This window comes from Meles meles, chromosome 1, assembly GCF_922984935.1.
Source record: "Meles meles chromosome 1, mMelMel3.1 paternal haplotype, whole genome shotgun sequence".
Taxonomy (NCBI): domain Eukaryota; kingdom Metazoa; phylum Chordata; class Mammalia; order Carnivora; family Mustelidae; genus Meles; species Meles meles.
In genome coordinates, this window is record NC_060066.1 from 145,377,045 (window position 1) to 145,399,063 (window position 22,019).

The following is a 22,019-nucleotide window of genomic DNA, read 5'->3' on the forward strand; positions in this document are numbered from 1 at the left end:
GCAAAAGAATCATGAGCGGTTTCTAAGAATTTCCGCAGGAGGGATCTAGAACGTGTCTTTACTCCTTTTCTTTTGCCCCTTTTCCTATCCTACAGCCTGGAACAAAGGTGTGTGGCTTCCATTTTGGAGCAGGAAGGTGAGGGGCACACCCCGGGCCAGGAGGAGAGGCCCCATGGAGGGTACCATGGAGCAGAACTGCCACAGCCCTGTCTACCTACCTCTGGAATGTTCTGTGGGAAATTGTGGCAGAGCAAATGCATGCTGCCTGCCGCAGGCTCTGAGTAGCTCTTTGGACATTCCTCAGTCATGGTCCTTCGCTGAGTCATGCTTGCTGGTTTGCAGATCTCTCTAGAAAGGGAGCTGGGGGGTGGGGGGTTTGCTGCGGTGTAAGCAACTGTGTGCATGTGTCCTCCGCATTCGTCTTTGTCTTCTCCGTCTGGCACAGACAGAGCAGGCCCCCAGGAAGCACTGCGGAGCTAGTGAGTACTGAGGAGGGCTCCAAAGCAAGCTCCGTCCTCTCTGAGCCTGTGGGGTTGGCTGTACAGACTCCTGCCACTTGACAGTCGAGGGCATGGGGCACCGTGTGTAGCCGCTCTGTGTCTTAGTTGCCGTCTACGCTGAGTGGCCCAGCAGCACCTCCGGTGTGTTGCGGGGATTAAACGGCAGTTTCTGCCAAGCACTTAGCACAGGACCTGAGCCACAGATGGAACTCGAGGAGCAGCTGTTACCATTTCGAGGTTGTCTCTCTTTGGAGTGCGCATGCCCGGTCCCCCTGCTTCTCTCCCCACCCTGTCTCTTGCTTTTCATTACCTTTTCAACTCAGATACATCTTCTGAGCCCCAGGACTGTGCCACACTAACACAGCCGCCACCCCTGGGGGGAGCTCACTGGCTTTGGGGGAGGCAGGCACGGAACCAGAGCTGCAGCATGGCTGAAAGATGGAGGTGCTCACGGTTTCCGCGGAAGCACAGGGAGGGGAGGCAGTCACCATGGGCAGGGGGACAGGTGGAGGACCACCCGGAATGGGAGTGGGGAGGCCAGCACAGTGTGGTCTGACCACTGCCCGTGCGGTTCAGTAAGACTCGGCCACTAGTTCTCACACTGGAGCAATCCTCAGAATCCCCTGGAAGCCTTTGGTGAAATGGAGAATGCCTGGCCTCCTTCCCTGAGTCTCAGATTTACTAAATCTAGGTCAGGGCATGAGCTTTTGCATTGTGGTTGTTTTTTCTTTTCTTTTCTTTCTTTCTTTTTTTTTTTTTAAGATTTTATTTACTTACTAGAGAGATAGAAAGAGATCACAAGTAGGCAGAGCAGCAGGCAGAGGAAAAGGGAGAAGCAGGCTCTCCGCCGAGCAGGGAACCTGATGTGGGGCTCGATCCCAGGACTCAGGGATCATGGTCCAAGCCAAAGGCTGCCCGCTTAACCAACTGAGCCACCCAGGTGCCCCGCATTGTGGTTGTTTTAAGATTTATTTATTTCAGAGAGAGAATGCACTCAAGTGTCCTTGGGAGTGTGGTGGGGGGAGGGGCAGAGGGAAAGCGGAGGGAGAAGTTCAAGCCCACTGACACTGAGCATACAGCCCAAGGTGGGGCTAGACCTTATGACCCTGAGCTTACAACCTGGACCCAACCAAGAGGTTGCTTAAGGACTGAGTCACCCAGGTGCCCCTCTGGACTTCTGCATTTTTAAAATTTTATTTTACTTATTTATTGGACAGAGAGAGACACAGTGAGAGAGGGAACACAAGCAGGGGGAGTCAAAGAGGGAGAAGCAAGCTCCCCGCTGAGCACGCCACCCCATGCTGGGCTCCATTCCAGGACTCTGGGATCATGACCTGAGTCAAAGGCAGCCACTTAAGGACTGAGCCACCCAGGTGGCCCCCTTGAGCTTTTCAGTTTTTAACAAGTTCCCAGGTGGTCCTCCTGTTGCTGGCCGGGGACAACACCCTGAGCACTGGGAGTGGGAGTAGGGAGCGGGAGTGGTGGGAAGTGGAGTGGACTTAACACACCAGCTCCGGAGCTCCGTCTGTAACAGCAACGACAGTCAGAACTATGAAGCGGTTTAAGGAGAAGAGCATGCAGTGAGACCTGTGTTGCACAAGCAGCTTTGAAGGGTACAGGACTTCAGAAGGGAAGACATGTCAGGAGTTGAAGCCAAGTGAGCTGTGGGTGGTGTGGATCATGCTGGGTGTGGAGCCCCGCCCGTCCCCTCTCCCTTTGCTGCTCCTTCCTCTTGCTCATAAAGGAAGAGGTGCAGCCCTTTTTGTCCAGGCGCAAAACTTCCCCTTGCCCTCCAGGCCATCATGCTATCTCCTCTGGAAAGACTGTCTTCCAGACTCTCCCCATTCCCATCCTGTTGGACATAGTTTAAACCAAACCTTCAAACACACAGGAGCTCCCAGAATCCCACTACCTATCAGCTTCTTTTGGCTGCTATTCTTGGTAATTTTTAAAAATACATTTATTTTGGATTTGAGTATAGTTGACCTTCAATATTCCATTAGTTTCAGGTGTACAACGTGGTGATCCTACAAACCTATACGACCCGTTCCTCTCCCGGGCAGCTCCCATCTGTCCCCATAGGGCGCTATTACCATACCATTGACTCTCTTCCCTGTGCTGTGCCTTTCATCCCCCTGACTTCTTCATTCCCGTCCTGGCAGCCTGTGCCCTCCGCTCCCCTTCACCCATTGTGCCTATCCCCCACCTTCTTCCTTTCCGGCACCCATCAGTGTGTTCTGTGTACGTAATGGGTCTGTTTCTGCCTTTTGTTTATTCGTTTGTCTTTTTTGAGATTTCACATATTGAAATACGGATAACTTTTTTTAACCAAAACTTCTCAGCAAAAGGTCATTACGTGCCCCATTTCTTCACCCTGGGTCCTGATTGCCCTAGTCTCATCTGCACCTTCCTGAACAGTGGAATGGTACCTTGTGTTAGGGTCCATTATCAAAGGAACGAGACCGAGACAAGGTGAAAGTTATGTAAAGCTTTATTCTATGCCAAGTATTAGAAGTCAGACTGATCGGCCAGGGGAATGAGACTGAAACAGAAACTTATGCAAAGCTTCATTCTATGCCAAGCATTAGAGGTCAGACTGACCGGCCAAGGCCGTCTCTGAAGAGAGCGACCACCGCCAGCTTACAGACTCAAGAATTGACTGACTGACCAGTCAGGACCTCCTCCGAAGAGAGTGACCCCTCCCAATCTTACAGGCTACCTTTTATTGGGTAAAACTGCAACCCATACCTTGGTATCTCAACCCACCCGGTTTGTGTGTCTCTTGCTGATGGGCTAGTTTCATCCGGTCTGGTGACGTGTTATTCAAGATTACTCCATACTAGGAACTGTTACAACAAGGAACAGTATTTTCTGGGACGGCTTTAGTCAGCTAACATATTCAGTGTGAATAATAAGATCGTTGGATCGTTGTCCTTCCCAAGATGGAGTCATTTTGGTTTAGGCAAGACCTTCTCACTGTTACAGCCAGTACTTCCTACTGATTAGATGTCTCTATGTGGCGTGACTCGTCCTCATATTCTGGGCTCTGTTATCAGGAACTAGCCGACTACATTTTACTGGTTTCCTGGACTTGCTTCTAAGTAAGTTTCTCTGGGGGGCGGGGGAGAGTTGATTTAAGTTCACTGCACAAACAACAAAATGGCTCTTTAACCGAGATGGAGTTGCTCTGGCTAAATAGGTCCTTACACCTTGTTTTTCTTGATTTTGCCTTAATAGCTTCATCACTCCTCCCACCAACATGTTTTAAGAGAACCCACATGTAGAGCTCTGGTAAAAACAGTTAATAAATGTGGGAAATGCCTCAACAGAATTAATTTTTAAGCCTCCAAGCCTTTGTTAACCTTCCATCTGCAAAACCGCTTACAGGAAATCTGTATGGAATATGGGAATATTTTATTGCTCCCGAGTTGGCCAGCACAATCCAATTTGCCTGAACTGATGAAATTAAAACAAAATGGAGACTTGGGTAAAATATTCCACAGAGACGTTATGTCTGCTACTCTCCTGGTCCACGTAGAGCTCAGTTCCTTAGAAACAGGATTGACTCACCTTTACGTTAACTACTGCAATGAAATGTGCATGAATTATCCATTGTTTGTTTTTACATTTTGGATTTTTTTAAAGGCTTGAAATATAAATGGGTCCTTGGGAGTCTGGGAGCAGAAGCAAAGACTGCTCTTAAGGGTTCTTCGTTCAGTTATATAAACAAAACGTATTGAAACTTCATTGAATCCAGTTCAAGCTCTTGAACTGATTGGCTTCTTTCCTGAAGAGGCCGTTTTCTGAATGTTGCTTGTAGCCAGAGACCTCACATTTCTGTTTTGAACATTTCCCCTTCTTCTGGGCCATTCAGATAATCTGAAATGTCTGCTAAGTGAGTTTCTGATTCAGGCAGCGTGCTGTTTGCTTCATAAGGTCAATGAATTAGAAGAGCTAGGAAGTTTATGGGAACCAGAGAGGCCTATTTCTGTTTCTTTTTCTTTTTAAGATTTTATTTATTTATTTGACAGAGAGAGAGACACAGTGAGAGAAGGAACACAATAGAAGAGGAAAAGCAGGCTTCCTGCCAAGCAGGGAGCCGATGTGGGGCCGCATCCCAGGACCCTGGGATCAGGACATGAGCCGAAGGCAGGCGCTTTACAACTGAGCCACCCAGGCACCCGGAGAGACCTATTTCTTATTAGTAAATTCTCCCCTTTTAAATATTTCTCCTCCACTTTATTCCTGCTGTGGCTTTGCAGAAATCCACAGCTTTCTCAACTGTCCATGTTCTTCCCTGGAAGCAAAAATAATGTTTCTATTTTTTTAGTGTAGGAGAACACCAGCAATTCTTCCACCATTATCAGAATTTTCTAAGTAAAGGGCTTCTCTCTTTAGAAAGAGAGAGAGAGAGAGAGAGAGAGAGAGAGATTCTCTGTTTAGAAAGACAGAGAGAGAGAGAGAGAGAGAGAGATTCTCTCTTTAGAAAGAGAGAGAGAGAGATTCTCTCTTTAGAAAGAGAGAGAGAGAGAGAGAATGCTAAGCAGGCTCCACATTCAGCATGGAGCCCAAAGTGGGGCTCCATCTCATGACCCTTAGATCATGACCTGAGCCCAAGTCAAGAGTCTGATGCTTAACCAACCCTGGCGCCCCAGGAACCTCCTCTTTTAAACATAATTCTGGATTCATTGACTTTAGAGAGAGGGACAGAGCAGAACACCTGTGATCTTAACTTTCAAGCCCCACTTCCTCTGGATCCCTCAGAGAGCTCCCAGGAGGGGAGACTCACCCCCAACTCTGCAGGTAGAGCAGAGACCCTGCTGCATTCTGAGGGGGGAGCCCCAAAAGCCCAGTGGGAAGGAGCTGGAGGAGGGATGGGGAGAGGACAGGTGGAGGTGTTTTCTTCCCTTCCAACTCTGGTGACCCTCCCCAAATTAGAAGAGAAAATTGCTCACATTATTTTACACTTGAGGCAATCCAGTGATATCCAAGTGTTAATCTTTCTGATTTAGCTGTTCTCTCAAGTGCAAAGGATTTAGAGGTCAATGAAAAGCTGCCAGAATATTGTCTCCTTCACTCTGGCTCCTGCCAACTTAATTTGAAATTGGCTTTCTCAACTCTCCTTTTCTCATCTGGGTAGAACACAGACAGATTCCTGCCTGCAGATGACAAAATCCTGCCCACACCCACCCCAGATCTGCTTCTTATAGTCCAGGTTGGGAGGTTGGCTCAAAATGACATTGGTGACCATTTGGGCCACTGGGGGTTGTCCCAAGGACAAATCAGCTGCTGCCCAGGGCCTGATGGTTTTCCTGAAGACTTGCAGTTTTTCAGAAAGGGAGTGGTAAGGAATTGGAGAGAAATGATAATAGCCAAAAGCCTAAAATGCCCTGGAATTTCGTCAGGTATGACATCATGGAAATATTACCAACTGTTTGAAAGTCATCCCGAGGGCTAGCACCTTATGCAGCCTGGCACTGGCAGATACTTGCTAAATATTTATAGGATGAACCAATAAACTCACTGTGAAAATGAACTAAATAAACCCTTGATAAATAGTAGGGATGTTCTTTATATTTTCTTTCATTTGTTTTTCTCTGAAGAGTGTCTTAGCCATTTCCCGCAATCTTGTTTTCAGACTTAATCTTGTTTCCAAATTGATGAATCCAATGGCCACTGGCCCAAAGACCCCTTCATAGCATCAGCAAAGGCAACTGCTTTAATGACATTCTATCGCTCTGACACTGTTAAATTTGAGCATACCAGCGGGAAGGCTGGCAACATTCCTGCCTCTGAAAATATGTCAAACACTGTCACGAGCCCGGATGTTACATGTCACAAGCGACTATCAGGAAAACAATCAATGTATGACCTGCAGAGCTGGGTGTGAATGCCACTGCCCCGGGCTTGCTGACATTCCTCTCAGCTTCCTGGTGAAGATGATCTCATGGAAGGTGGAGATGGCCAGGTGTCATTCCTCTCTGCTGCCAGGTAGAGATGGTCAGATGACAGAGATGTTCAGATGACCTGTGGAGATAATCGGGTGACACTCTTCCCAGCTGCAGGAGAAGATGGTCGGATTGTTTTTCTCAGATTGTTTGCACTAAGCATTTCTAGAATTTGCCCACGCAATATCCCAACTAGGAAGACCCCAAGCACAACTGGGTGATTATAAGCAAGACCAAGGATGTCAGCCCTTGCCAAGGGAGGGCTAGGGGAGCAGTGGAATAGTGTACATGCAATGGCCTCCCGATCTACACTCAGGCAGGCCCCAGGACAAGAGCTCCCCAGCACCTTCCCAGACCAGCAGGGGCCATGGAATGCAACACCCACTCTCCTGAATCAGTGCTGTACTGAGCTGCTCAGTGATTTTCAAACTGTGTCTACGCAGTCTGAGATGTTCTGCCCAGGAGCCCTGGTGGGGGGTGACGTATGAGTAAAGCTTCAAGTGCCCCCACTTCTAAATTGAACAGCCTGCTTTTTGTTTTTTAATTGATTTTGTATGGTAGGTTTCCAGTCTTCTATTAGAAGGTAATTCGGCATTCTTCAAGCAATAATGATAGTCCAGGAGACCAAAGATAAGGGTTCTGATAGTTCTAACACAGGACCTTGCCTCCTGTAGGCACTCGACACGTGGTCATTAGAGGCTCCCCTCTGGTTCATTAGAGGCCCCCCATACTGCTTTCTCTGAAGGTCATTTCCAAATTGCAACACTCGGGACTGAGTTTCCATTCCTGTGACTTTCACTGCAGGAAAACTGAAACCGACCTGAAGCTGGACCATGTTTTGTTTTGTTTTGTTTTGTTTTGCTGTTTGCCCGAACCAACACCTGTTGTTTACTGATCACCTCGCTCATAGTTAGCCCTGGATGAATGTTTGCTGAAAGGTCGAATAATTAAGTGAAAGATGTGTAATCCTATGCAAGTTACTTCCTCGTTTGTAACATGAGCTTAAATCCACCTCCTTTGCAGTTTGTGGTAAATGAAAGAAGATAGGTGAATTGTTTAGCACATAATAGGATCAAGAAATGTCATTTTATTCTCTTTTCTTTCACATAATCAGGAGATATCCTGAGTGTACTTGGTGGAGGTAACCTCATACTTGAAGAACCAGGCAGTGAAGAACACGCTAGTGGCCACAGGAGCATAGTCGGATGAGGGAAGTTGTCCGCATGCGCCGGGCTGGTGTAGCTCCTCGTGGCCTCCAGTTTCATTTTGCTGGGAAAGGATATTCCACCAGGCTGTCCTGAGTTTTCATCTGCTGCTTTGGACCTTCCTGCTGGGCTTCAGGCAGAGGCTATGATGTCACCAGGAAGATTGGTCAGAATGATCCTGTAGAAAAGTAATCTCTGGATGAGAAGGATGACGGCTGAGACAAAAGCAATCTCTTGGTGAGTTATTTTTAAAATATGAAAAATACGTTTCTGGGAACTTGAACAAAGTGGAAGATTTACACAGAAAAAAATCAGAATCAATATACGAACAGATAAATAACCTGGTTTATGATCTGCCTACAGACAGTAATTGAGCCCATAGAAAGTGAAAGGGATCCCCCTACACCGTAAAGGCTTCATCTTGTTCTGGACACAGCCATTCTGAAAGCTCTACATGGGCCATGTGATTTCCAGGTTCAGAGCTTCACTTGCCTCAAACCCAGCACTTCTTTGTCATTTAGGTTTCAGCATTGGGTGATTGGCTATATGTTAGAAACATAGTATTTCTTTGCTACTGAGTGTTGCCATCTTCAGACAGTCAACAGTGCTGTCCTCCAGTGAAGCTTCCTGCCTTTCAGGGCTGATTACCTCTACTGTGTGTGTACACACACACACACACACACACACACACACACACACACACATAAAGTATATTTGTGTGTATTTATATATCTAATATACATATTTAGTAGACATAATGTTACTTCAAGGTGAAGAGAATTGGGGGATAGCTTCCTTCTAGTCCTAAAAGATTTCCTAAGAGTTTTAAAGATATTGTGCTTTATTCATAGGCTTTGCATCTAGTCTGGATATAAAAATTGCTTTTATCTATGCACTATGACAAGAGTGGTTTTATAATTGAGAGGGCTAGGTTAGCCTAACTACTGAGCTGGAGGATGATATGTATATTTCAGATACAATGTAGGGATCTAATGGTTCAGTTTAAATTGGGTCAAATGCCAGTAAAATGTTAAAATTTTTTTTTTAAATTTTTAGAAAGATTTTATTTGCTTGCTCGAGAGAGAGAAAGAGAGAGAGAATGCGCACAAGTGGGGGAGTGGCAGGCAGAAGAAGAAGCAGGCTCCACACTGAGCAAGGAGCCTGATGTGGGGCTCAATCCCAGGACCCTAGGATCATGACATGAGCGGAAGGCAGATGCTTAACTGATGGGGCCACCCAGGCATCCCAAAATATTAAATTGTTTTTACATGATATTCTAACATGCCATCTTTTTTCTCCCTAAGTTTATGCTGGCACACCACTCTAACATTATCTGTCAACAAAATGGCCTTGAACTGCATAAAAAACACAAGTAACCTTGTCTCTGGAAGCAATGCCAAGATAAACATGTAAACAAAGGATTTCAGGTTGAGTGTGTCCCTAGCTCAACAAAAATGGAGACATTTTCTAGTTGTACTCATGTCTTTAACAAACCTCATTTGGTTGTTTTCCAAGAGCTAAGAATCGAATCTTAGAGAAAGCTGTTCCACCTGTCGCATCAGAGTGGTGGATGACCCTCACAGTCAGGTCACCGTTTCCCATACCCTGGGGAAGTGACGTGCTGATAAACTGCCTCAAAAAACAAAACCAAACCCAACAACAACAACAAAAATCAATTCTGATTGATTTGTGATATTTGCCAATGTCCCCAATATAAGGACCCCTGCTATGGCCATCATTGCGCTACCAACAGTTACTGGTTTGAAGAATTACTGAGCACTAGACAGTGAGATCTGGTGAGCTGACCTGGGCTGTGTCAGGTGCACCTTCGTGTCTGTTTCTCTTCTACTCTCCTACCTCTGGGGCTTTATACCTGCTCTTACTTCTGCCTGGAACGTTCCAGAAACCTTTCTCCTTACATTGCAGACTGGCTCTTCAGCTAGCATTATTGGAATCCTCCGGTGAATGAAACAGTGGTATAAAATAAAGCACTCGGAAGTGTCTGGTATACAGTGAATGCTATTTAAGGAATGTTTATTAATATTCTTTCCCTTCACTGACCATCAAGACCGAATTAGGAGTTCGACAAATTAGAAAGCACTGGACTTTCCTGTGCTTCTGTCATGTGGTACCCCCCCCCCCCCCACGCTGTATTGTTCAGGGTTCTTTCCTGGCCCTTGTCGGCTAGGGCTTCATAATGTTTACTGTTGCATCTCTGGCGAGCTTGGTGCCTGGAAACCAGAAGATGCTCAATGTATACTTGTGGCATAACAACTGGCTAGGTCGTTGAATCTGTTGTTTACTATCAGCGTGAATTAGAAATCAAGAGGGTCAGTGTGCATGTCAAGAAATGATTATGAGAAACAGGTAAAGGGGATGATGATAGCGAAAGAGACTATCTTCTGAGGATGCGTCGGCTTTATTCATGTTGACAGAAAGGGCATTCTTTGATGGGAGCAGCCAAATTGGGGATGCTCAGTTTGAGGGCTGCTGGTGCTGCCATTGACAATTACGTTATCGCACAGGGTGCTGGCTTTCTTGGCATTACAAGAACACTTGTGATTTCAGGAATTCACTTTCTGTTTTGTCAAGATCCTTATCTTATGTATGTATCTGGCAGGGGACGGGGGAGGAGGTAGATGTTGCTCTAAAATAGCTCTAATGAAACCTTTTTTTTTTGATTGACTGTAAATGCTTCTTAACCACTTTGGGGTTACAGATTCCTTTGAAAGAATTTGCTAAAAGCTTCTAACCAGAAAAATACTCTGTGCACATATGTACACCAGTCTTACACACAATTCGCTTGTGCACTTCCAAAGAACCCCAATTTAAAGCTCCTGTCTTCCTGCATTTGTCTGATTTATCTTCGTGACAATTCTTTGAAGTTGGTATGGGTGGAAGCAAAGAATGATGAGTTCATTTGCTCAGAAAACAATGGTAGCAATTATGTAATCGACCAGGATAACATAAATAGCCTCATGTAGCCATCGGAGTGATTACTGCAAATTGAAGTGCTATTTTAAGGGAACTTGCTTTAATTATAAGGTAATATCTTCATTCATTCATTCATTCATTCATTCACTCATTCTTCCAAGATTTTATTTGAAGTCAAGTTTAGTTAACATATAGTATTAGTTTCAGGGGCAGAATTTAGTGATTCATCAGTTGCATAGAACACCAAGTGCTCATTACGCCAAGTGCCCTTCACCTGGTTACCCCACTCCCCCCTCCCCTCCAGCAATCCTCAATTTGTTCTCTATAGTTAAAGAGTCTTTTATGGTTTGCTTCAATCTCTGTTTTTATCTAATTTTATTTTTCCTTCCCCTCCCCCGTGTTTATCAGTTTTGTTTCTTAAATTCCACATATGAGCAAAATCATATGGTATTTGTCTTTCTCTGACTTATTTCACCTAGCGTGATATACTCCAACTCCATCCAAATGGCCACATCTGCAAATGACACACACACACACACACACACACACATACATATGTATGTGTATATCTCACATCTTCTTTATCCATTCATCAGTTGATGGGCTTCTAGGCTCTTTCCATAATTTGACTATTGATAATGCTGCTATAAACATTGGGATGCATGTGCCCCTTCAAATCAGTATTTTTAAAAAAGATTTTGTTTATTTGTCAGAGAGAGAGCACAAGCAGGCAGAGGCAGAGAGAGAAGCAGGCCCCCCGCTGAGCAGGGAGCCCAATGCAGGACTCAATTCCAGGATCCTGGGATCATGATCTGAGCTGAAGGTATCTGCTTAACAGACTGAGCCACCCAGGCATCCCTCAAATCAGTCTTTTCATGTTCTTTGGATAAATACCTAGTAGTGCATTTGCTGGGTCAATAGATAGTTCTATTTTTAACTTTTTGAGGAACCTCCATGCTGTTTTCCAGAGTGGCTGCACCAGCTTGCATTCCCACCAACAGTGTAGGAGGGTTCCCCTTTCTCTGCATCCTCGCCAACACCTGTCGTTTCCTGACTTGTTAATTTTAGCCATTCTGACTGGTGTGAGGTGGTGTCTCGTTGTGGTTTTGGTTTGTATTTCCCTGATGGTGGGGGATGTTGAGCACTTTTTCATGTGTCTGTTTGTCAGCTGTATGTCTTCTTTAGAGAAATATCTGTTCATGTCCTCTGCCCATTTCTTGATTGGATTATTTGTTCTTTGGGTGTTGAGTTTGATAAGTTCTTTACAGATTTTGGATACTAGTCCTTTGTCAGATATGTCATTTGCAAATATCTTCTTCCATTCCAAGGGTTGCTTTTTAGTTTTGTTGATTGTTTTTCTTTGCTGTGCAGAAGCTTTTATCTTGATGAAGTCCCAATAGTTCATTTCTGGTTTCGTTCGCCTTGCCTCTGGAGACCTATCTAGTAAGAAGTTGCTGTGGCTGTTGACAAAGAGGTTGCTGCCTGTGTTCTCCTTTAGGATTTTCATGAATTCCTGTCTCACATTTAGATCTTTCATCCATTTTGAGTTTGTGTATGGTGTAAGAAAGTGTCCAGTTTCATTCTTCTGCATGTGGCTGTCCAATTTTCCCAACACCATTTGTTGAAGGGACTGTGTTTTTTCCATTGGATATTCTTTCCAAAGAATATCAAAGATTAGTTGACCATATAGTTGTGGTTCTACTTTTGGGTTCTGTATTCTGTTCAATTGATCTATGTGTCTGTTTTTTGTGCCAGTACCATACTGTCTTGATGATTAAAGCTTTGTAATAGAGCTTGAAGTCTGGAATTGTGATGCCTCCAGCTTTGGTTTTCTTTTTTCCAACATTCCTTTGGGTATTTGGGCTCCATACAAGTTTTAGGATTGTTTATTCTAGCTCTGTGAAAAATGCTGATGTTATTTTGATAGGGATTGCATTAAATGTATAGATTGCTTTGGGTATTATAGACATTTTAACGATATTTGTTCTAATCCGTGAGCATGGAATGTTTTTCCATTTCTTTGTATCTTCCTCAATTTCTTTCATTAGTGTTCTGTAGATTTCAGAGTACAGTCTTTTATCTCTTTGGTTAGGTCTATTCCTAGATATGGTTTTTAGTGTGATTGTTAATGGAAGCCATTCCTTGATTTCCCTTGCTGCTGCTTCATTATTGGGGGATAGAAATGCAACAGATTTCTGTACATCAATTTTGTATCCTGTGACTTTGCTGAATTCATGTATCAGTTCTGGCAACTTTTTGGTGGAGTCTTTTGGGTTTTCTTTTTTTTTTTTTCTTTTTTCATTTTATTTATTTTTTCAGTGTAACAGTATTCATTCTTTTTGCACAACACCCAGTGCTCCATGCAAAACGTGCCCTCCCCATTACCCACCACCTGTTCCCCCAACCTCCCACCCCTGACCCTTCAAAACCCTCAGGTTGCCCCAACCTCCCACCCCTGACCCTTCAAAACCCTCAGGTTGTTTTTCAGAGTCCATAGTCTCTTATGGTTCGCCTCCCCTCCCCAATGTCCATAGCCCGCTCCCCCTCTCCCAATCCCACCTCCCCCCAGCAACCCCCAGTTTGTTTTGTGAGATTAAGAGTCATTTATGGTTTGTCTCCCTCCCAATCCCATCTTGTTTCATTTACTCTTCTCCTATCCCCCTACCCCCCCCATGTTGCTTCTCCATGTCCTCATATCAGGGAGATCATATGATAGTTGTCTTTCTCCGATTGTCTTTTGGGTTTTCTACATAAAGAATCATATCATCTGCAAAGGGGGAGTTTGACTTCTTTGCTGATTCAGATGCCTTTTATTTCTTTTCATTGTCTGATTGCTGAGGCTAGGTCTTCTAGTACTGTGTTGAATAACAGTGGTGAGAGTGGACATCCTTGTCTTGCTCCTGACCTTAGGGGAAAAGCTCAGATTTTCCCCATTGAGAATAATATTTGTGGTGGGGTTTTTGTTATGGCCTTTATGATGTTGACATATGTTCCTTCTATCCCTAGTTTCTTGAGGGTTTTTATCAAGAAAGGATGCTGTATCTTGCCAGATGCTTCTTTTGAATCTAGTGAGAGGATCATATGGTTCGTATCCTTCCTTTTATTAATGTGGTGGATCATGTTGACTGACGTGCAGTTATTGAACCAGGCCTGCAGCCCAAAAATAAATCCCACTTGATTGTGGTGAATAATCCTTTTGATGTAATCTTGAATTCTATTAGCTAGTATCTTGTTGAGAATTTTTGCAACATGTTCATCAGGGATATTGGTCTGTAATTCTCATTTTTAGTGGGGTCTTTGGTTTTGGAATCAAGGTAACGCTGGTCTCATAGAATAAGTTTGGAAGTTTTCCTTCCATTTCTATTGTTTTTTGGAAAAGTTTCAGAAGATTAGGTAATAATTCTTTAGGGTTTGGTAGAATTCCCCTGGAAAGCCATTTGGCCTCGGATTCCTGTTTGTTGGGAGATTTTTTATTACTGCTTCAGTTTCTTTGCTGGTTATAGATCTGTTCAGGTTTTCATTTCTTACTGTTACAGTTTTGATAATGTATATATTTCTAGGAATTTATCTATTTCTTCCAGATTGCCTAAGTTGTTGGCTCATAATTGCTCATAATATTCTCTTATAATTTTTTATATTTTTGTGGTGTTGGTTGTTATTGCTCCTCTTTTATTCATGATTTTACTTATTTGGGTCCTTTCTCTTTTCTCTTTGATAAATCAGGCCGGGGGTTTATCAATTTTGTTAATTCTTGACAAGAATAAAAAAAAACCAGTAGAACAGATCAACCAAACTGTTCTACTGTTTTTTTTTTTATTTTTATATCATAGATTTCTGCTCTAATCTTTATTATTTCCCTTTTTCTGCTGGTTTTAGGCTTTATTTTCTGTTCTTTTTCCAGCTACTTTAAGTGTAAAGTTAGGTTGTATATTTGAGACTTTTCTTGCTTCTGGAGGTAGGCCTGTATTGCAATATACTTCCCTCTTAGGACTGCTTTTGCTGCATCCCAAAGGTCTTGTTTTTGTTTCATTTGCTTCCATGTTTTTTAAAATTTCTTCTTTAATTTCCTGGTTAACCCACTTATTCTTTAGTAGGGTGTTCTTTTTTCTTTTTCTTTTTTTTTTTTTTTTTTTAAGATTTTGTTGATTTGAGAAAGAGAGCATGAGCAGGGGCAGAGGTAGAGAGAGAAGCAGGCTCCCCACTGAACAGAGAGTCCAGTGCAGGGCTCAATCCCAGGATGCTGGGATCATGATCTGAGCCCAAGGCAGACCTTTAACCTACTGAGCTACCCAGGTGCCCCTAGTAGGATGTTCTTTAACCTCCATGAGGTCTTTCCAAATTTTTTTTTTGTGGTTGACTTCAAGTTTCCTAGCATTGTGGTCTGAAAATATGCATGGTATGATCTCAATCTCTTTGTCCTCGTTGAGGCCTCGTTTGTGACCCAGAATGTGATCTATTCTGGAGAATGTTCCGTGTGCAGTAAAAAATAATGTATGGATGAAATGCTCTGAATATATCTGTGAACTCCATCTGGTCCAGTGTGTCATTCAAAGCCATTGTTTCCTTGTTGATCTGCTTAGGTGATCTGTCCACTGCTGTGAGAGGGGTGTTACAGTCCCCTACTATTATTGTACTATTATCAATGAGTTTCTTTAAGTTTGTTATTAATTGATTTATATATGTGGGTGCTCATAAGTTGGGGGCATAAATATTTATAGTTGTTAGATCTTCTAGTTGGATAGACCCCTTTATTATGATATAGTGTTCCTCTTCATCTCTTATTAGAGTCTTTGGCTTAAAATCTAGTTTGTCTGATAGAACGATGGTACTCCAGATAAGGTAATATCTTAAACATTTTTTCAAATCCCTAGAACCTCTGCAGTTTCATTTGGACTCGCCATGTTAGGAATTGTCGTTGCCATTCTTGCGTTCATTGCTCACTGTTGCAAACAGATGATTAGATGAGTTGTAAATTGGCCTGAGACCCAATAATTATATCAAATTCAATCTTTTCAATTTTATAATAATAACTGCACACCAAATACAGGTGTTATCAATCTCTGAACTTTCTCATGTTTCTGCTAATGGAGGATGGGGTGTTGGCGAAGAGGGCAACAAAACCAATTTTGTTTATATTTGCAGTCCATTTTGGAAGCTGCTGTTCGCCTATGCGAACAGTTTGATGGATTTCTATTCCTTGGAAACAAATCATGGCAGTGGATGCAAGCAAGTCATGTCTTCCCTAAAAGGAGGGATTAAGTTTGGGGTTTCCATAGCCTCTTCTGTTTCTGACATTCCATGGTTGTCTGATTCTGTCTTGGAGACTTTGGAGAGGCAGGAAAAGGCCAGGATTAAACTGTTCTGTAGATAATCAACTATTTGCACTTTAGCAATTAAATACGAAAGCCTTCTGTTCTCAATCTCTTAGCACGTTTCACAAGAAGAGTGAGAGACTAATCTCTAACAATGTTGTGGACAAGTAGAGGTGTAAGAAATGAAATGCCGAGTCTTACATAATCCTGTGCATTTCAGGAAGAAAAGTGGAAGATCCTGAAACAACATATCTATGTGAACGACTTTCCAAGAACAAAAATATAAAGAACCTCTTCACCAGAATGAGAATGTTTCTTAGATATCATTGCTGCAGTCGATCTGTTTGGAGACGACAATGTTATAAGCAGCTTGGGAGGTAAGTGTGACTTTAAGAAAATAGCAGTGTCACTAATGGGTACAGTACCATCCACCTCCTTCTCTCTAGACGTTAATTCTGTTTATTTAAAAGGATCCTCCGGGATATAATTTTGAATGTTGTCAGGAGTTTTCTTTCTTATGTCCAATTCTTCCAAATTCCTGGAGACAGCATAAACAATATACAATATACTGTACCCCTGTGTGTTCACGGGGAAGAACTTGTTCACTTACATGGCGTTGGATATCTGAGTTAATTCTCCATGTGTCCTATGACTCACTTTATAACAATAAACAAATCATACTTAAGAATGGAAAAATCTTGGGGCACTTGGGTGGCTCAGTGGGTTAAGCCGCTGCCTTTGGCTCAGGTCATGATCTCAAGGTCCTGGGATCGAGTCCCGCATCGGGCTCTCTGCTCAGCAGGGAGCCTGCCTCCCCTTCTCTCTCTGTACCTGCCTCTCTGCCTACTTGTGATCTCTGTCTGTCAAATCAATAAATAAAATCTAAAAAAAAAAAAAGAATGGAAAAATCTTAGCAACGAGAGATTGGAATTATCTGGAGCCTTGGCTGAACAGCTTGGAAGATTTTTTAGAGCTGTTTTAGAGATAGCTTACCTCTATCCTCCCTCCCGTACACATACACCTAAGAAAAAGGATCTTGAAAACACAGGAGGAGAGTCTCTGAGTATACACCAAACCCAGAATAAGGAAAGATAGTTCCAAAGAAGGAGCTGTGTCCAGCAACACAGGTTGTGATGGCTCTTTATCTCCATACAAGGGAATGTTCTAGGCCCAAAGCACTTTTCAGCCATTGCTCAAGGGTCAACAAACTCATCCCAACGGCCTTTTCCAACACGTACCTATCTCTTACCAGCTGCGTTGGCCAAGTTATTGAACCTTGCTGAGTTGTTCCCTCACCTTTAAAATAGAAGGTGATTATAGCAATGACAATAAGAATACCTACTTTGTAGGTTTTGAGGATTACATAAGATAAGGAATATTTTTTAAAAACCTATTAGTATCACACCTAGCACATAAGTGTTCAATAAATGTTCCCCAAAGGTCAAGGACCTGAACTTCGGTCTGTCCCCAATGCTATGTTTTCAGGGTGGGAAGGAAGTAGAGACATTCACTTATCCATTTCACAAACATTTATTGAATGCCTTTTATGCATCAGACACCATTGTAAGTAGCAGGAATTCTGAGATAGAGAAGAAAAATTAAATCCCTTCTGATGGTTAAGATGCCACTAAACAAATAAATATACATTGGGGTTGATGAGTGCTTTGAAGAAAAAGAAGGCCAAGTAGGGTGATTTCAAGTGAGGAAGAGCCTTTCAGAGAGGCTGGTCAGGAGATCTATGGGGAGGTCACAGATGAGCAGAGGCCTGACATGAGTGATGCGAAGAGCCTTGAGAAGCTTGGGGAGGAGTGCTCAAAGCAGACACATTAGCACCCGCAAAGGCCCGGAGGATAGAACAAGATGGGGGTGTCAAAGAATGGGAAGACGCTGCGGGCAAGAAAGACTGCAGGAAAATGACAGGCAGAAGCCTGCATTGTGGAGCATCAGAAGTCGTGATAAGGACTTTGGATTTAGTCTGGAATGTGTTGGATAAGGATACCATAAAAATGTATTACCGTTTCAAAAGAGAATTCTGGCTTCTTTTGAGGGGATAAGAACAAAAGGATTCAAATAGGGGTTATTACAGCCGGCATGGAAAGAGCTGACGGGTATTTGGACAGAAGTGGTGATGGAGGAGGCGAGAGATGTTTTGGGGAGAGTTTGAAGATGACGGTTAGACATGGTACGTGAGAGAGAAAGGCGGCTTTGCCTGAGCAGGCTGGTGACTGGCTAGGGGATGACTGAGGTGGGGAACACTGCGGCAGAAGCAAGTAAGGGACGGAAATCAGGAGCTTAACTTCGACAGGGTGAGTTTGAGATGCCTGCTAAATGTCAAATGGCAGGATGAAGTCAGTCATTAAATGTGCAGATCTGGAGCTCAGGCGAGGGATTATGGGGAAGACAGAAAGCTGGGATTCCTAAGCATGTAGTTTGTATTTACAGTCATGGGACTGGGTGAAATCATTCAGTGAGTATAGATTAAGAAGAAAAGAGATCAAAGACGGAGCACTGGGACACTGGCTCAGAGGTCAGAAAGATGAGGGCGTCCTGCGAAGATGTCTGAGGAGGAAGAGCTCCATCCCCACTGACGGTAGCAGATGCGGAGTCCTAGAATGGGCTCCTTTCTGGCCCGCAAGTCCCATGACGTCATCCAGGCCTCAGCCCAATGCAGCCTTTGCTGCCGCCAGCTATCAATTTAAAGGGATTAATACAGAATAAACTTAGGGCATGGGCCTACTCAACACATATTCACTAAATAGTATGTACGAATGAATGAGTAAGTGAATATTGACAGATTTTATTTTACTCCTCTTTAAATATTTACAAACACTTGCATTTGATTTTTCTCCCTGGCAAGAAGGTTGCATTTGCTGCATTTTAAGGTCTGTCGGGCAATTTTTGATGAAGTCAGAAATCTTTTCTATTAGTTTTGATGGCTTAAACCATCCAGAAATTTATAGACTAATAACGAAAATATTTGGTTCTTAAATAAAAGGATGTGCAAATTTTATATTTTGCAATTTCATTGAATAAGATACTAGTGGTACCATCTACTACTAATATGCATTTATTCATTTTATTATGAAACTGAAACTTACGTAATACTTACAGGTCCAAAACACACTCTTCGTTGTGTGTGGGATCTAGTCATTGATACCCCTATAAGAACAGTAATGAAAGTTAGTACTAATATGTGTCAGGTACAAAGGTTTTCACATGCATTCCCTTTTTTTCATGATTCTTCTAGCATCCTGTGAGAGTGAGACTATTGTGACCTGCTTCATACAACACAACAATTCAAAGAGTTAAATAACATTCTAGTGGTCAAATGATTAGAATTAGGCAGAACTGAGATTTGAACCCAGCTCAGTGTGATTGTGGAGCCTGGACTCTGCCTCGCTCTGCTCTGTGACCCCTTTTCATGAATCATCATCATCATCAATATCAATTTTACTTATAGCATAAAACTGAAAACATCATACAAGCTTGACCAACATAAGCATGTGTCTCCAAATAACAAAAAAAAAGAAATCAAGTGAAATTCTGGAATTTAGACCCAAACCGGAGGTAATCCCATTCAAGTCTCTGTCAAAAATGGTAACGTTTTCTGTAATAACTTCTGGAAAGCTCGAGCCCAGAACTGGCTATGGGTCTCCGGGGAGGCAGGGCAGTACCCCAGGGAGGACCAGAGCTGCAAAGTCACAGGAATGGGCAACCTCAGTGTCCCCGTTGCCTCCCCAGTGAGAGCAAAAGCAAACACTCCTGGAAGAAAACAAAACCCAGCTACAGAAGGTCTTGAGCAAAATGAGCCATAATACTGAGAGCAGGGACAGTCGCCAGACAGCCTCTGTGCACTGAGCCCAGCAAACACGGTCAGAGGTGGTGAGGGGGTGGAGGGGAGCTCCATGGCATCCGCACAAAGGCAAGGGACTGAAGTTGGTGGTAATCGTGCTCCAGTTCAAGATTGAGCTTCACACATCTATTTGCTATGCTATAGATGCTATAGGTATTGTATCTGAATCTATTACTATTCACTGGATGTGTTTTAATGAGATAATATATGTATATATTAAAGTGCATTGTGGACAGCAACGTGGCAGCTAAAAATAATTACTTATGTCTTGCTCTTAATGATATGACAGTGATCACAATATTATGAGTAGTTCAAAGTGTAACTTAAAAACTCCTTGCCAAAGAAACTACTGGTTATTTTGCCATTATTAATTCAATATGTAAATTAAATGGGCCCTATTTCCTATCCTTTTGGATTCTGTCAATAGTCACCATATGGTAAGGTTCTTACCTTGTGAGGACGACCAACTGGACTTTAGCTAATAAATCTGAGCTCAGTGAGGCTAATTGTTCTGTTTATGATTCTATTACTTTGCCCAATTGCTTTGCTCTCCATAATGATTCTGCCTGTTGTCGGAATTCTTAACTGATCTTAGCTGATCTTAAATGATTATTGTAATTGCTTCCCATTACTTGTTATTTTAGTTTTTTGTTAGATGGCATTTAATGAAGCTTCAGTTCGATTATAGAGTTGATTCTTTCAAAAAATTTTACTTGGCTCTATTTCTCCATCTAAAATTGCAGCAGGACAGTGTCCTGTTTCATCTCGCGGTTATCATCTGCAGCTCATTTCCCTTTGTTCAAAGATTCCACTGGAGAGCTAAAACCAAAATTCAAATTGCCCCATGGATATAAGATAGGTCTTATTCCTCAGTGAATTCCAATTCTGAAGGAACACATCTTTCATTGATGAAGAAAACAAGCAAGCCTGAACTAGGATCACCCAGGCAATAGAGATGGGATTTAAGGAATGTACAGTTATGGCCACAGCTGTTTCTCGGTCATGCCAGAACAACTCATGTACTCTTTTTCTTGCACTCGAAAGGGATATTGGGAAAAACAAAACAAAACAAAACAAAAAACCACCTAGGAGCCAGGGTTAGAAAACTTAACATTTTAATCAGAATTTTCAACTGTAAGAACTTTAAAATTGGTTTTGAAACTAAAACAGTAAGCCATAACATTGCAAAATACTGTTATTGCTTCATAAAGGCACACTCTAGATTATAAACTTTTCTATATGGCTGATCTTATATCGGTGAAAGCCCAATTATTTCCGAGGACTTGGTCTTCATTCAAAATAAGAGATTATACCCCCAAAGCTTTAGAGACAACTCCCTGATGTACTCCTAAGCTGACAAGGAAGTATTTGCAAAGGGTCAGAGGCATTTCTGTCAATTCTGTGAAAAGATTTTGCATCCTAGCATCATTTTGAAGTTTATTCTGGTTGCTTTTGGATTAAAAAAATGAGAGCTGTGAAAAGCAAAGAGAGGCAAAGCGGCCCTAGCAACAGCCCCCAGACCAGCAGCTCCAGGGACACCTCTGTCACTGTTGGTCCCCACTGCTTGGCAGCGGGTGAATGGACAGTTTCGGCGCTGTCCATGCAGGCAGACAGAAGCCATTCTAAAGTGTTAGGCTGACAAGATGTCAGATTTTCCCTTGAACTTCTCTCCTTTGAGTACATGGGGACACGTGGTCTGAGTCTGTGCAGGCAGGACAGACAGGCTCCAGTGAGGTAGAATTTCAAGGGATGGATGTAAAGTCTTTTCTTCATTAAGCAAACTAACTGCACTGGTAAAAGATGAAAGAGATCTGGTCGAACGATACTTTCTGTCAAACAGACATAGCAGGGATTTTTACTGGGTCATGATTTAGTGACAAGCCAACAGGTACATCGCTGCCCCAAACCACCAAGGCGTGTCAGCTCATCAGAGGTAACGGTGTTGCGTGGGCTTTATTGCCTGGATCTTGCCTGACCTGGAGGGTACAGATCACTGCGTACCACGTCCTTAAAGTTGGTCAGAAGAGGTTCCCGGTGGGGTGGTGAAAAGTCTGAAAACTATGTTATATGAGGAACAGTTGAGGGAATTTGATTTATTTAGTCCAGGAAAGGAAAGATCTGGAAAGTGGAAGAGGAGGAAATATTGGCTGTTCATCTTCAACACCTGAAGAGTACCTTGTGGAAAATTCTGTCGTAATAGTTCTGGAGGTCCCCCCCTCCAAAGGAAAACCCAGGGCCAAATAGGGTAATAGTAGGTGATTTCCAGC

At 43.0% G+C, this 22,019-nt stretch overlaps 1 protein-coding gene across 6 annotated transcripts in view; it reads left to right on the forward strand.

Moving 5' to 3' along the window:
* Positions 1–22,019, forward strand: part of CTBS (chitobiase) — a 70,234-nt gene that overhangs the window by 6,888 nt on the left and 41,327 nt on the right. For 5 of the 6 annotated variants that reach the window (XM_046019899.1, XM_046019891.1, XM_046019909.1 and 2 more), the window contains one exon: positions 16,120–16,276. In XM_046019899.1, coding sequence (XP_045875855.1) covers positions 16,120–16,276 — 157 coding nt within the window. Of the gene's footprint in view, positions 1–7,562; positions 7,891–16,119; positions 16,277–22,019 lie in introns of all 6 variants that reach the window. The other variant, XM_046019917.1, reaches the window with a different exon arrangement.